Source organism: Lathyrus oleraceus, chromosome 5, assembly GCF_024323335.1.
Source record: "Lathyrus oleraceus cultivar Zhongwan6 chromosome 5, CAAS_Psat_ZW6_1.0, whole genome shotgun sequence".
In the NCBI taxonomy this organism is placed as follows: domain Eukaryota; kingdom Viridiplantae; phylum Streptophyta; class Magnoliopsida; order Fabales; family Fabaceae; genus Lathyrus; species Lathyrus oleraceus.
In genome coordinates this window covers 64,224,076-64,242,170 of record NC_066583.1, presented here as the reverse complement: position 1 = coordinate 64,242,170, position 18,095 = coordinate 64,224,076, and the positions used below count along the sequence as shown (strand labels likewise).

The 18,095-nt window shown below is 28.1% G+C and overlaps 1 protein-coding gene across 1 annotated transcript; it reads left to right on the top strand.

Moving 5' to 3' along the window:
* The first annotated feature begins 232 nt into the window (after nt 1–232).
* LOC127088234 (uncharacterized) lies at nt 233–979 on the top strand. The gene is made up of 3 exons (XM_051029146.1): nt 233–404; nt 522–704; nt 781–979. The coding sequence occupies exons 1-3, from the start codon at nt 253–255 to the stop codon at nt 893–895; spliced, it is 450 nt and encodes a 149-aa protein (XP_050885103.1). The 5' UTR covers nt 233–252; the 3' UTR covers nt 896–979.
* Nucleotides 980–18,095: the final 17,116 nt, after the last annotated feature.

Sequence of the window (18,095 nt, the reverse complement as noted above, 5' to 3'; positions counted from 1 at the left end):
CCACGGTTTCAAGAAAAGAGGTAATATACAATTATATGACATATATTCATGGAAGTTGTTACATTCTTAATTTGATCTAACTATTTATATGACATGTAGCTTCAAGAAAATGAGGTTAGCAATGCCTCCGCACAACAAAAAAAGGAGGTTAGCAACGCCTCCGCACGGGTAAAAACTTCTGGTGCTAAGAAGACCGTAGCTAGGAAAAAAACTACCACCAAGTATAGGTCGTGCCTCAGGACATTTCTAGAGATGACCGATATACCGACCGGAGGTGTTCGGACCCTACATATGGAGGTAGGGATTTTCGGCTTTGATTACGACCAAATGATTGGTAATGAAGACTTCATGCAAGTTTTTAGTCATGAAGAAATCGGCGTCAACGTTGTCAATACATATATTAGGTAAATCCGGTCTACTTTGTTTTATTAATTAAACAACTTATGTTAATGATGTTTACTTTATGTTAATCCGGTTTACTTTATGTTTCAAAAGAGGTGTTAATGATGTTTTTATATTAGGTTTTTGTATGACAAATTGATGCGCCCCAATGGTTTGGACGTGTCATTCGGATTCTTAGCACCCGCGACCGTCAACTTAGTTTTAATCTTAAATAGACCGGATACCGTGACGGAGTACGTTCTTCGGATCCTCATGGACAATAAAGATGCGGAGAAGTTGTTTTTTATACCATTTAATACCGGGTTAGCATTTCATTCTAAATTCATCTATTATAATTATTTTCCAAGTTACCATCTAACATTTGCCTAATCATTACAGTGGACATTGGTTGTTGCTCGCAATCAATCCTATCCGAGAAATTGTGTATTATCTTGACTCGTTAGGAAATGATTGGACAACATACCCGGATATGAAGGTCCTAATTGACACGTAAGTGAGAATGTTCAAAAATTTTCTTAGTTTATGTGAATTGTTCTAATTGCTTCATTTTTATTTTATTAGCGTCCTACAAGCTTTTCGGGCCCAACGAGTTATCCAAACCTCAAGGAGGGGCGTCAACTCCATTACATGGATTAAAGTGGCGGTATATTTTTAATTACCACATTTTTTATTATATTAGTGATGACACTTGATAAAACTTAGGATTTATAATCCATATTTTTTTTCTTCATATGTAGTGTCCTCAACAACGTAATCAAATAGATTGCGGGTATTTCATGTTGAGGTTTATGCGAGATACTCTTGCTTTGGGCCAATTAAAGATTCCGACCGATGTATGTATTTCTAACTTATGAGTTATTTTTATATTTACACATATCTCATATAATTAAATAGTTGGAATTAATTCAAAATATGTTATATTATTATGTAGTACTTTGAGGAATTCAAGTGTGCATTTTATACAAAGGATCAAGTGGACGAAATCAAAGAGGAGTGGTGTCAATTCATGTTAGAGCTCAATGTTTGTTCATAAATTTGTGTAATTAATGTGTACATTTGTAGTATATGTAATGACTTGTAAATGTGTACATAAATTTGTATATATTTTGATACATTTAAGGCAAAATTGGTTTGAATTGGTATATATATATATTTGTTAGCCAAAAATTGGTAGAAAAAAGGCCAAAATGGCATATATAAAATGTGATAATTGTCTATCAAAATCTGGTTGAAAACAGGTAGAAATTCTGGTTTATAAACCTGGAAAAAATGTGGTTTAAAACAAAAGCTTCAAAAATTTTCGTATACCTTAGACAGCGCTTTTGTAAAAAGCGCTGTCTAAGGGGGGGATTAGAAAGCGCTTTAGGCAAAAGCGCTGTCTAAGGGGGGGGCTTAGACAACGCTTTTTGAAAAGCGCTGTCTAAGGTATACCTAAAAAATTTAAATAGGAGGGTCTTAGAAAGCGCTTTTGGCCAAAGCGCTGTCTAAGGGGTGGGGCTTAGACAGCGCTTTTTTCAAAAGCGCTGTCTAAGGTATACCTAAAAAATTTAAAATAAGAGGGTCTTATAAAGCGCTTTTGGCCAAAGCGCTGTCTAAGGGGGGGGGGGGGGGGGCTTAGACAGCGCTTTTAAGATTTAAAAAAGCGCTGTCTAAACCTTTAGCAGCGGAGGTTTAGACAGCGCTTTAAAGCGCTGTCTAAGGCTAAAAAAAGCGCTGTCTAAGGTCTTGTTTGTTGTAGTGCTTCTACTCAAAGGCCTTGTAAAACCTGTTTTAGACACACAAGATACGAACGATGAAGTGAGAGAGTTTTAGGGTTTTAGTCTTGTGTGAGCTTGTGAATTGTGAGCCATTCATTCATCTTGTTGATGTATAAATTGGACTGATTTTTGTGTTGTAATTTGTCCACTCTAAGCTTTGAAGTACAAGTGTATTTGTTTACTTGATTAAAGCTTTTAAGCAAGATCAAGTATGTGTCCTTGAAGTGTGTCTTCTTTCTTTTTGTATTTGTTCTAGTATCACTGTTGTGATTGAGGGGGAGTGAGTAGGGTCTCATATCTAAGAGTTCTTAGATAGAAGTCACACGGGTAGAGATTAGGTGAAAAGACTGTAACTTGAAGTTGTTTACTGAGAGTCTTTGAACTAATTCTGTTTAGTGGATTTCCTTCCTAGCTTGGTAGCCCCCAGACGTAGGTGTGTTTGCACCGAACTGGGTTAACAATTGCTTGTGTCGCGTGTTCAATTGTTTCTCTGTTTTTATCCTGTTTATATTTCACTTGTTTTTCAGATATTAGTGTTGTGACATTACCTTCGACATCTCATATCTGATACCAGAATTTCAAACATAATCCTTTGGTTTAGACCATACTTTGATCACACTTCTTTTCATCTCCCATCACTAGTTCTTTGAACTACTGAGCTTTGAATTCCTCATTGTACTATGAGGATACGTAGGCATGAGGGCCCTAATCCTCACTGAGCACTTTATATATTTCTTTTCTTTTTCCTCATTCTTTTGCGAGTAATCTTTAGATAACACCTATTTGAGAAAGAACAATCAAAACGGTTCGCATGGATGTTAGGGGTGCTAATATCTTCCCCTTGCATAACCGACTTCCTTACTCAACATATCTCTTTCCCCCGAGTTTTATCGATGTTTTCCCTTCCCTTCGGGAATAAATAAAGTTTGATGGCGACTATGTCGTATGTTCGAGCATGCAATACGTTCGAGTATATTTCCACTAGCTTTAGTGACCTACATGAGGAGGTATATATGACCATTCCTCCTGGTTTGTCTAATTTCAATTCATCTCAGTTTTGCAAACTTCAAAGTCTTTATATGGCTTGAAACAAGCCAGTAGGTAGTGGTATTCAAAACTATCATCTTTTCTGATTTCTCTAGGCTATTCTCAGTCACAAGCTTATCACCCTCTCTATGTTAAATATAAAAATCATAGTTTTATTTACATTATTGGTCCATGTAGATGATATTGTTTGGTAGGTGATTCCATTCAAGAAATTCATAATTTTAAATATCTCTTAGATTATCAATTCAAAATCAAAGACATCGGCCAGTTAAGGTTCTTTTTTGGTTTGAAATTGCTAGATCCAAAACATGTATCTTTCTAAATCAAAGAAAATATACACTTGAGCATTTAGAAGATATTAGATTTCTTGATTCAAACCTTATTTTGTACCTTTTGATCCCAATGTCAAACTTTTAGCCAATGAAGGTTAACCACTTAAAGATCCATCTTCCTACAAAAAATTGATTGGTAGATTACTTTATTTGACAAATTCTAGGACAAACATTTCCTTTAATGTTCAACACCTTAGTCAATATGTAGCTCGACCTCTTTTGTCCCATTACCAAACTGATACACGTATTCTCAGGTATCGAAAATTTGTACCTGCTAGAGGCTTGTTATTTTATGCTTTTAGTGAAATGAAGTTATATGGTTTTGTTGATTCTGATTGGGTACGATGCCCTGAGACAACAAAGTTTATCACTGATTATATTGTTACCTTAGGGTCTTCTCTTCTATGCTGGAAATCCAAGAAACAATATATTGTCTCCCGATCATCAACTGAAGCTAAGTATATGACTTTAGCTTCCCTTACTTGTGAGTTGCAGTGGTTGCAATATCTCTTTTGCGACTTCCTAATTAACTTTCCTCAACCTGCCTTTGTATATCGTGGTAGAAAATCTTCCATTTACCTTGCTCATAACCCTACCTTTAATGAAAGAAGTAAATATATCAAGCTAGATTGTCATGTTGTTTGCGAGAAACTTCAATCTAAACTTATCCATTTACTACATGTTTCTTCGAATGCTCAACTAGCTGACATGTTTACTAACCATCTACGTTCTCCTACATTGTCTTCAATTTTGGTCAAGTCGGGACTTTGTAGTATATATAGTCCAACTTGAGGGGGATATTAACTTATACTACCTCTGTTTTTTATAAGTCGTTTTGAACTTTTCACATGTATTAAGAAAAGTAATCATTATTGTATGTGAAAGAGAAATTATAAAGAAATTTATAATATTGTCATTCATTAATTGCATGAGAAAGATAAATTTAAATAATTGACAGAAGAGATGATAATAAATGCTTATGAGTATAATAGAAAAATAACATTAATTATTCATTGGTATTGCAAAATGACTTATAAAAAACAAAGAAATATATTTTATCCATTAGTTGAGTGACACTTGGAATATTAGTATTAGTTTATTTTACTCTTTGCAGATACATTAAATAGTCATTGGTTTATCTTTTTAAAGTAGAATCACTTGTTGTATTATATATATATATATATATATATATATATATATATATATATATATATATATATATATATATATATATATATATAGTATTCATTATTCAATAAAAATCAATTATACATTCATTTTTCTTGTGTAGTATTTTTTTTTTGTTACATTCAATTCATCATCATGCGAAGTAGGCATGACAACGGAGTGGAGTAGGATTTAAGCAGACCCAGATATGTCCCCACCTCTCGGACCCACACCCGCTCCTAAATCTGGTTGGGACTAATAATTGATCCCTGCACCGCCCCACCCACACATATTGTATTTTTTTTAATGTATATTTTTCAGTAACAATAAAATTTAATAATTTAACTAAATAATTAATTATTTTAAGATAATCATAATGCTTGATAATTTTTTTAATCATTTTTAAAAAATTAAATAATAATTCTAATAAACATGATATTAATAAAAACTGAAGGCATAATTACATGTCAAATTAAATATTAAGGAAAAGAAAAAAAACATTCTAAAATAAATTTGTAGTATTATTAATAAAAACTGAACCCTATAACAATAAAACAATATATACTAAAATTTACAAAATAAAATAAAATAAAATAAAAAATAAACGAATGAACCAGGTAACTAGTTTGTATCCGGTTCTTCTTTCATATACACCTCCTTTTACACGTGAGAAGAAAAAGTAGAAAACCAAACAAATAAAACCGACCAACTTTTCCTCTTTGTTCAAAGGAATCTGATAAAATATAAATATCAAAATTGTAATTAAGTTTAAATTATTATTTTATTATTCTTTATTTGTGATGAAACTCACACACAATCTTGATGATTGAGTTTTCTAAACCAGCATTATATGAGCCAAGAAGAAAGAGGGAAGTCGTGAATCACGGCAATAGATGGAGTATAGAATAGAAGAATGTTTTATTTGGTCTACCTCGTACCTACGTACCTACACCAATAATGCCTCTCTTCACTTATTAATTATCCCAGATGCAGATGTTTCTTACTCCAACTAGCTACCAATATTATTGTAACAATTTTTTATATATTTATTATTACAAATAAATTTAAATATTTTGATATATTTGATACTTAATGTAGGTGGACTATGTTGGTAGTTATATATATATATATATATATATATATATATATATATATATATATATATATATATATATATATATATATATATATATAATATATATATATATATATATATATATATATATATATATATATATATTTATATATATTTATATATATATATATATATATATATATATATATATATATATATATATTTATATATATATATATATATATATATATATATATATATATATATATATATATATGATGGAATCAATTAAAATCAAACGGGATGATTCAATTAATTGGATTGGAAATTGGAATTATAACCTGTCTATTTGAACTTAAAAACTGGATTATAGAAGAATCGAGATTTAAATTTAAAAATCAGAAGTTTAAACAACTTCTAAGGTCAGATTAGATTTTACTTTCGATTTATTAAAAAACACTACAAAACAGTTAAGTTTTGAATGAGAAAATTATTTAATTCAATTTTCTTCTTATTTTTCCAATAATTTTATAGAATACATAATTACAACGATACTGATACTAATATGTTACACTCTCCATCTCAAAATAAATAATGTATTTGTAATGCGAAAATTGCTCCAAAATAAATATTATTTTTAGTTTTCAATGTAATTTTGAGTTTTACTATATTATGTTAATTTGAATACATCAATAATAATTTAGTTTGATAAAATTGTTATTTTTTCTCTTTTATTTATAATATTTTTTTAATATGTGTGAAAGTGTTAAATATAATAATTATTTTACAAGGGAGAGAGCATTATTTTATTATTATTATATTAAAATGAAAGTCTTAGACATACATATTTTATTGATCTATTATTTTTAGTTATGAAATTTTATTTACCTTCTTATGTTAAAATTAATAATTATTTTATTTTAACATAAACTGCATTTTTTTAACACAAAAAAAAGAACATTCATGATATTTTAGAGATTTTTGTGTTATTTTATTTATTGATAGTTTTAAATGTTTTAAAATGATTAAACATAAAATTTTAAATACATAAAGAATTATAAAAGATTAAATAAATATTTAAGTGTTAATTATTATGAAATTATAATAAATTTATTCTATCATTTTAAAAATAGAGTTAAATATATTTTTGATTTTTAAAATATATTATAATTCAATTTAAATCTTTAAAAAAATTTATTTAAAAAATAGTCTTCATAATATTTTTCGTAAACATTTTTGATCCTCAAATTAACATATTTAAGGCAACGCCAAATAAAATGCTTTTATGATTGGATGTATACATAGTCCTATTAACATAACAAAAATACTGATGTGACATGCAACATCTCAACGTCATACTTTAACATATAAAAATTTATAACTATTCCGTAATTAAAATTGTAGTCAATACGTAACAAATTGAATCATTAATGATTCAAACCTCCAATTCTTTTCCATTTGAGCTCTTTGTTTCAAAAGTTCTTGAAAGATGTGTTAATTTACTCTTTTTTTTCCATTCTTGAGTTTCCTTCTATTGTTAGTGAATTTTAGAATACCCAAACTTCATATTTTTCTTTTCTCTTAAGCAATTTAAAACTTGAAGATAACATGTGATCTCATGAAAGTAGGTGTTCCACATTTTGCTGCAACTATACTTCCAGATACACAGGGTCATCCAAATTGACAGGCATTTCCCAATCACCAACATAATGCATAATCATTCAATATCACAACATTAAAAGAAGTAAAAGTTCAACAAGAACGTGCCTGAATGATGATATAATACTGTATTATTTTCAACTCCAGTGCAGGCTATGGTGACCAGATCTTTGACTATGGTGTTTCTCTCTTATAGGAGGATAATCATACCAAACAACACCATCACCATTTTCAATATCCAATATCCTAGAATGTATGCATTAGGCAAGCCTCTTGGCCACTTGCTGTTGGAAATTGTTTTGCAATATTAGTTTCAAAATGACAAAAGAGTTAAATAGCATTTAATTCAATTTTAGTTAAATTGTTTTGCAATATTAGTTATTGTTTTGTTTGAATTTTGAATTCAATTTTCATATCTTTTCATGAAATAGTGTCATATATGAAACATTGTGTTTTATGGTGAAATGGTGTTGTTTCATCAAAGGTTGCAAACTTTTGAAACAACATCCATATCTCCTATAAATATATGATTCTATTCAGAAAAAATAACACAAGAACTAAAAACGTATTTCTCTTCCAAAATTCCAGAAAAACCTTCCTTGCATTTCGGGTTCTTCACTTGTCTTGTGCAGACTCGAAATTAAGGCTGATATTATCCTGAGTGTTCTTGCATTTTCCAACTCTAAGACATAATAAAAGAGTGCTTGAAATACTTTTAAGGAAAGTGATTCTCAATCACGATTCAGTCCTGGATCCATTTAATTTTACCGAATTTTCTAACACTTGCTGTAAAGTATATCCATGTACACTTTTTGATGGATCTGCTGCTCTCAAGTTAGATTTCTTTACTAGAATTGATTTTATAAATTTAATCTTGACTAGAATTCTTTACTAAAATTGAGTTGAAATAAAATAAATGTTGAATTTTGAATTATTAGAATTATTTATAATTATCAATGATGTCGTTGAACAGATTGTATTTTCTTAGGATTAGAGTCTTTGCAATAGATCTCTTATAGGTTAGTTACGATTATAGTTATCAATTAGTTATAAATTTTTATGAATTCAAATATAATGTTGATTTTATTGTCATGCTGATACTGTCATATACATACATGCTCAATCATCAAAAGTATAAACAAAAAATAACAAAAAAAATAATTTTTAAAGATTTCTTTTAATTACGAGGAAAAAAAATATTTAATCCTTAAAAATATAATTACTCTTGTGCATTATTCTTATATATAAATATAAAATATTTATTTAATAAAAAACGGTTCAACTTGAGTCTAACCCCAATCTAATTTTAAAATCTTGAATCATTAGATATTTTGATTCGATGTTCGGTCCGATTTTGATTATCTTATTTATTCACTTTAAAAATACACATTACATTTTTTCAAATGAATTTAATTAAAAGGCACTCTGAGTTAATCGTGAACGTTAAATGTTAGAATAAATTTGATTTTTAATATAAATAGACTATGATGATAAATGAATAATGAATGGTGTAAAACTTTTTTCTTTAGAATTATATAGTAATTAATCTCTTTTCAAATTCAATTTTAAACAATTTTTCATTAATTGATTATTTTGAGCTTAAAATTAAAACATTTCTTAATCTCTCCATAATTTGTCAAACAATTTTATTCTAATAAATGATTTGAAAATTGTACTATATTGTTAATTTTTTAAAATGTTTTTCTTCCGGTGGGGACCGTTTTATTTAAATACAACTTTGGCTCATTTCATGCTTCTATTCATTATCTGGCCTGGCGTGTCTTTATATCATTCAGCTTTCCAACTCTATCTTATAAATAAAAAATTATAGAATTATTAAAGAAGAGTGGTTGACCAAAATGAAGTTAAAGGAATAGTTTTGAGACCGAATGCAGTCCAAGATGGTTTATATAACTTTCTTGTACTTGTATGTTTTTATTTAACTTATATATATATATATATATATATATATATATATATATATATATATATATATATATATATATATATATATATATATATATATATATATATATATATATATATATATATATATATATATATATATATATATATATATAAAGAGGATAGGAAATTTTGGAATGACTTATTTTCCTTCCAAGTTTATCCTTTAAATAATTTATATTTACTAAAAAACCACAACAACAATATCTACTAATACTTTAGAATTAGGATGAGAAAAAACACTTACAACAATAATGGAACCATATTATTATGTTTGGGCAGTAACAATTTCCTTATACTTTAAATAATTTATATTTACTAATCTATATATATATATATATATATATATATATATATATATATATATATATATATATATATATATATATATATATATATATATATATATATATATATATATATATATATATATATATAAATTTGGAATGAACTTTTTGATTCCTGTTATACCCTCTATCTTTTAGATAATTACAATAAATAAATAATTATTTGATATACTTTTTAATAAATAAAAAATAATCCAATAACTGCAAAAAAACCTACTTCAAGTTATGGGTGGTTTTTTTTCATCGCATTTATAGCAAAAAAAATTGGCATGAATTCGTATAATTACATAGCAATTTCTAATTTCTTTCTCTATTGCAATAGCAATTTGCATCTTTTGTATACTACCGTTATGGGCAAATTTCTACACTAATTGACATTGCTTATAACTACTGAGTTTTATACTCCAGTAGCAATTGGTATCATGTCGTATAATTGCTTTATGCATATATCACACAATCAAATTTCTAATTAATACCATACAAATTTTCTCACAAATCCAAAATTTCAATCTCTTCTTTTTCTATGTATTGATTTGTGATTGAGAATGGTAATCCGACAAGACGACGATATGCGTAGACAACACTACAATACAATTGTAAACAAAATAGCATAACAACCTAACAATGGTACGACGAGTAGTGACGGCGCCAATTAATCGGCCCGGTAACGGTTAAGAATGCAATCAATGGTGGCAATCATGTGGCCGGAAGAAGAAGGAACAACAAGGCAATGAAAAGTTGTTTGAGTTTTTATTTTATTTTATTAATTTCATATATTTTATTTAATTACAACCATTAGAGTTTGATTTATCAACATATTAAAAAATCATTATATAAATCATTTAATTTAATTTAATTACAATCATTAAATTAAATTAAATTTGTTTTATTTAATTACAACCATTATAGTATAAATATTTTTTTGTGTGCATGAATTGCAGAAAAATACTTAATAATTATTGATCGGAAAATGATGATGATTTTTGATCATGAGGTGATTTTCGATCATGCGAGTTTATTTATATTTTATGATGGTTTATATATTTTTTGAACGTGTATTCTATGATGGTTTATATGTTTTTGTGTTTATTTTAGGATAGTTTCTAAATTTGTATGGAAATGATGATGATAATTTATATTTTAATGAACAAAAATGGTGACAATTAATTTTGTTCTTATATTTAAAATCACCATGACAATTATTGTTTATATCTAAATGGTGTATATATTTAAATCACCATCATTATTGGTCAGCCAAAGAAAAACATGTTAACGTCATTTATTATATTTGTTTTTCATATTTTTCAAGAAAAATACCCTGGAACTCTTTAATAGTTTAAAAATATATAGTTTATTTTAAGAAAATATTCATGTTATACAAAATTAGTAAAAGTTGCTATCATAAAATAAGAAAGGTAAAGAAGATCTACATTAAATTAATATCTTTAAAGAAGAACATTGTGTAAAGTATTCTACTTATAATTTATATTTTTTAATTTTGTTTTCTAATTTCAACTCTCTTATGTTTTATTGTTTAATTTTTCAAAAGAATGTTAGATTAAAACCTATTGAAAAAGAAATGTCCTAAAAAAATGACATAGGCTACTCAAAACTTTTAAAATAATTGTTGTCAAAACGATGTTATTATTTGAAATAGAATAAACCTTAAAAAAACATTATTATTTAAAATAGAATAAACCTTAAAAAAACTGATGAAGAGCGGCATTTTAGTTTTAGTTTGTGTTAAATGTTTTATCATTTATTATATTTGTTGATGTTTTCATAAATATTCATCTTTGATTTAAATTAACGTTATATGTTCCTAAATATTATAACATGTATTAAAATAAAATATTAGATCATATAATCAATGAAATATTACACTCCACTTTCCCGAGGTCCATTAAAAAAATGCACACGTAATTAGATCATGAACACATCTAAGATCAATAACAATAACATGAAAATGAGACAAAGACTTTGATGAAACACTTATTAAAATCTTTTATGAATTAAATTAAAATAAAAAATACTCATTTATATTTTGACGCGTGTGCACACTAAAAAAAATGGACAAACAGGCACGTAGTGTTATATAAAAACAGTAGGTTATCTATACCTATAGATAAAGGGGATACATCCTTTTGGCATGACCTATTTATTTTCTATATTTACCCTTGAGGCAAATTATTTTTATCTCACACATAAATATAGCAGTTTTAACTCAGGTACAATATAATTGGTAGCCGCTGTTAACTAACTCCCAAGCATACCATGTTTCGGTTCTTTGCATACACTTGAGATAATCAGTTTCTGTTCATTTCCAATTGAGATTATTTGACGGCTCACTGCCAAGATACCCAAGGATAACCACTAAACACACTTTAATCCAAGTATACACTGATCATGCCATCTATATTTGAAATATAATTCGTCATTAATTTTCTTTGAAAAATACACTTAGTATTCTCAGTGAGAATCCTTTGTTTTACTCATTCAACAATTAACAAAGGCAATATACCACTATGAAGGCAAGCCCTTAAACTTCCTCTCTTCTTCATGTCTTTCAAATATTATTTTTGTTATCTCTTTTACTTAGAAAAATATATTTCAAATGAATAACAACCCCGAACTCTCTTATAATTCTTCTCTTTTCTGTTCGATTTGTTTTTATTTGTTTTGAAAAATGGTCATTTTCATTTTGAATCATTTTGATTTTGAATTTGGTTAAGTTTGATATTTTTAAATTTCTATTTGGTCATTTTTTTCATGAAGTAACTGCACATGTAACTAAAGCATCGAAAAATCATCTCCCTTTTTTAAGTTTTGTTTTCTAAACATGTAAATGACCATTTCTTTTTTATTGCATATCTTTTTTTAAGGTTTTATCTTTGTTAGTTAATTTATATCATGTAAACGATCATTTCTTTTTTATTGCATGTCACGTAAATATCCAAAAACTAATGAAAGAAAGAAGCAAATTTTTAGAATTATATGTTTACATGAAGTTTCTATATAAGGAACATGTCTTGAAGAATTATCATCTTATCATTTATGATGTTATTTAACATATTAGAAAATAACAATAATATTACTACAAGTGTATAATTTTCTCATTTTTTGCTAACCTCAACTCTTAATTATAATGTCAAGAAAATAAGTTGCAAGTGAAATATATCTATTTGTGTTTGTTTCAGAACGTGTTTTTGAAAAATCATAACTTAATTGTTCTATTCATGTTCAGGTTTTTTAATAATGTTTATCATAGCCTAATTTATAGCATAATTTTTTGGAGTAATTATTAATATGCTCGGATCATTCTTTGGGTAATTAGCATAATTCCATGCCTGTAAGTTGGAGTAATTACTAATGTTTATGATGACATGATTCTTGTGAATAATATTTATGATAATTTTTAATAACATAATTATGACTCCATAATTCTCAAAAAGTTGGAATCTAAATAATTATGTCATCATAAACATTAGCCAACATGTAAGATGAAACATTAGCATAATGTTCCAACCCAATATTATTGTCCGGTGGTAGGATTGCACATTCTCAATTTAAGATATCTATTGATATACAACCGAGTTTCATTTGTAGTATTCAAAAGTAAAAAGATCTTGCAAATCTCATTAGAGTTGTTGCCGCAATAATTTGGGATGAAACACCAATGACAAACAAAAATTGTTTGGAAGCCTTAGATCTATCATTATAAGACATATGTAGCAACAAAGCTCCATTTTGTGGAAAAGTTCTGATCATGGGGGGAGATTTTTGTCAAGTTCTTCCTGTTGTAAGAAAAGGTACTAAGGCACAAATGATTTCAGCGTGTATTGTCCAGTCTCATTTATGGGATCATACCAAGATTTTACGTTTGCATCAAAATATGCGATCATTGCATGATCAAGAGTTTGCAGAATTTCTTATTCGCATTGGTGATGGTGTTGAATCTACCAAAGCAGATGATATGGTGAGATTACATTCACAGATTGCAATCCCATGGGACAGTGAACATTCCATACAAGTACTTATCCAACATCTTTTTCCTAATTTAGAATTGCATGGTTGGCATGCCCCATATACGGTACAAAGAGCTATTTTGACACCAACAAATGATGATGTCCAAAAATTGAATGATATGATTATCGACCAGTTTCCAGGAGAAGAACATATTCTAAAGATGTGATAATCATAATTTATACCAGCAAGAATTCTTAAACTCAATTACACAAGGTAGTTTTCCACCATATATTCTAAAGATAAAAAAGGGTGCATCATTGATGTTGTTACGGAATCTAGATCCTATATATGGATTGTGTAATGAGACGCGGTTATTATGTCATGGTTTATTTATGAATATGTTGGATGTGGAAATCTTGACAGGAAACAATGCAGGAAAATGAGCTTTTTTGCCCAGAATTAAAATAAAAACATTTGTGTCGCACCTCAAAAAAATGAGAACACGACCTAGCGAAGCGCAATCGCACGCTTGCAATGATGGACTGAACAGAGTCGCCACCGAACTTTATTTATTCCTAAAAAGGAAAGAGGAAATATCGATAAAACCCAAGAAAGAACGACAATGATATTGGTGGTCGCAACCAAATCAGGGTTCGGGAGTCGATTACGCAAGGGGAAGGTATTAGCACCCCTCACGTCCGTTGTACTCAACGGGAACCATTAGGTTAGTTATGCGCGTTAGTGTTAGTTTGAAATGTTAGGCTTTAAGTTATTAGGTGGGAAAAAAAGAATAGAAGAGAGGAGAATATTTTTGGATTTTTGACGAAGGACTAAACCTAAGTTTTTTATTAGTGGGCCTGACAAGATTTACAAATCCTGCTCCTACGTATCTCAATAGAGAAATCAAGGCTTACATAGTTCTGGGTAGAAAATGTTTGTTTGTTGGTCGATTTTAGCGAAAGCTATATTGTATTAATCGACGAAAACATTGTTTTACCCAAAACAGATGAGGAGCGGACGTGTACCACACATCGAATGGATTTACAAATCAACATTCGGAAAAACGTCACTTATCTCAACTTATGGCCGAAGCATTGCTTTACATCACCTTAAAACAAGATGTCTTTCGTTTATGAAAAGGGTTTTTTCTAATCAATCGCACGGCGGCGAAAAAAAGAGTTTGATTGGTTAGATGTATTTTTGAGCTTGAAAGACGAGTATTTATGACTGGCAAACTCTTACAACTTGTGTCTAATACTCGGGACTACGACTGGATATTCCACCCAGGTAATCTTTTTCTTCCAATTTTATTAAGAAAAGACGTTTGAATATTTACAAATATTTTAAAGAGAAGACGAATACATAAGGCTTACAAGCTCTTACAACTTGGGCCTAATATTCAAGATTACGACTGGATATTCCATCCAGGGTATCTTTTTCTTCCAACTTGCTTATGAAAATGGTTTGAATATTTACAAGTGTTTTGACGAGAAGACGGATACTAATGGCTTGCAAGCTCTAACAACTTGGGTCTAATATTCGGGATTACGACTGGATATTCCATCCAGGTAATCTTTTTCTTCAGGTTTTATTGAGAAAAAGATTTGAATATTGGAGCGTTTTGACGAGAAGACGAATACATATGACTTACAAGTTCTTACAACTTGGGCCTAATATTCAGGATTACGACTGGATATTCCATCCAGGGTAATCTTTTTCTTCAGATTTTATTTATGAAAATGGTTTGAAGTTAAATTAATAATGATTAATGTACAAAAGTTTGAAATTATTGAAAATTATGTTAGTATTGCTTAAAAGCTCATTGTAAGAAGACCCAGGAGTAAGCCACATGACTGAAATAAACTAAACTCATTGTAAGAAGGCCCAAGAGTAAGCCACATGACCGAAAACCAACCGAAATCGAAAGCAAACTGAATTTAGCTCTAAGCTAACTTAGGGTGAATTCATGTAAGAATTACTCTATATGAAGCCGAGCACAATCTATGCGCCCAAACGATTTTTAGAAGTTAAATTGGATTTTAAATCTGAATTCGCAATGCAATGAAAGGTAACAACAACCAAAGTAATTGAAAAATAAAAAGTTAAAAACAAAACACTCGATATCCACAATGAATTTGTATTAGTACAAAATTGAAATACAATTAAAAATAAAATAAAATGTGAAAACAATATATATATATATATATATATATATATATATATATATATATATATATATATATATATATATATATATATATATATATATATATATATATATATATATATTATATATATATATATATATATATATATATATATATATATATATATTATATATATATATATATATATATAATATATATATATATATATATATATATGAAAAACTCATTAACCTAAAGAAATATAAATACATAAAAAATTAATATTATATAATGTCTAACTTAAAAAATTAACACCGAAATTATATACAATTAAAACTAATAGTAATATATATGTATCATATGTATAACAGTAAGTTGTATAAAAAAATCAAACTAATGATGGTAATATATCTATATATGATCCGAAAGAAAACTACAAGTAATATATAAAAAATAAACTAATAGTCTACATATATATTAAAAATGGAAACTGTAAGTTATATATATAAAAATAAAACCGAAAAGTAGTAATATTAACAATGATGATTCACTTCTATACCAAAAGTATATATACTACTGTAAATCAGCCTAAAGTATATGTATATATTAAACTTAAAAATAAAAAGTATATATATATATATATATATATATATATATATATATATATATATATATATAAAGTTAAGAACAACATTGTATATAAAAATCACAAACAACAATAACTATATTACATCATAAAACAAAACAGTTAATTCATATTTTGTTGAAAACTAGATTTTTTGAAAGAATAAGAGAACTATTTTGTGAATGGTCACTTCATCTCAATGCATAATAAGCTAAACAAATCAATCACATAGAAAATTGAAAATTGAATGAAATAGATCTCTCACTCACATTGCTATGTTCCTACTCTTCTCTTTTACTTTTTCTTTGTTTCCCTTTTTGATTTTCTAAGAGAGATGTGGTAAATGGTACCAAGTATCAGCCACTTGTTTTCATTGATTTTTGCTAAATGGTGTAGCGCCGCTTGCTGTATGCTGTTTTTATGTGTGCTCCGAATTTGGTTGGCTCCCCTTAGTATATATATTTGGATTTTAGGGTTACTCTATTTTTCTAAATGTCAATAGTACCCTTTTTTATTTTTTAGTGAATAAAATGATTTTTGAAACTAAATTAAAAAAATTAAAATAAAAGTTAAATAAAATAAAAATGAATATATCATTAATTCTAATTACTTTTTATGAACATTTTGACAAAAAAACAAAAATAGACGGACTCAAAATGAAAAAAAGTCGCGCGCAAAAGTGCTCGAAAAATTAAAATAAGTGCACCAAAATGATCAGTGCGAAATAAATTTATTGGAAAAATACGACGTTTTTTTTAATTTTGAAATAAATTTTGACCGATTAAACAGACTCGAGCTGATCAAAAAGTGGCCAAAAAATTAACTGAAAAATAAATCGAGCTAGATTAAACTACGCGAAACGTAGATTAACAAATTTGATGTCTGGAAGCTTGATTTAAAAAAAATTTGTCCACTGATTTGACGAACATCCGTCGATTAATTCAACTGGTTTGCCTGTAGATCCGAAAAAATTATTTCGATTGATATTCTAGACACTATACGGTATGTAATGCATGGTATGCTATGTAGAGATGTGACAACTATGATGAATTTATGGAATCCGTGATTTAAGGTCAAAATCAGGGTGTGACAATCTGCAAGTGATGGATTGTCTTTTGTCCTTAGTAGAAAGCAGTTTCCTGTGGGACTAAGTTTTGCTATTACAATAAGTAAATCACAATGACGAACCATTCCAAATGTTGGAATATATCTTCCACGACATGTTTTTAGTCATGGACAGTTGTATGTGATTTTTTTCAGGGGTGTTTCACAGACTACGACAAGAGTTTTAACTAGGAAAGAAAAATTGAACGGAGAAGATGGTGACTACACAAAAAATATAGTCTTCAAACAAATTCTTTTATCGCACTCGAAGTTATTTATTAAGTACATTAAAAAAATTGCTCACACGTTGATTCTCATTTTAGTTACACGACATACCAAGATTATATTGTATTCTTTATATCGTAACTAAATATAATTTTATTTTGCTTTAATATACAGGCAAACTAGAACACAGTGAAATCTTTCAATTATGTAAGGAGTTGAGTAGAAAGAATATTAAAACTTGCTTTGACATAAAAGTAAGTTATACTTAATCATTTAT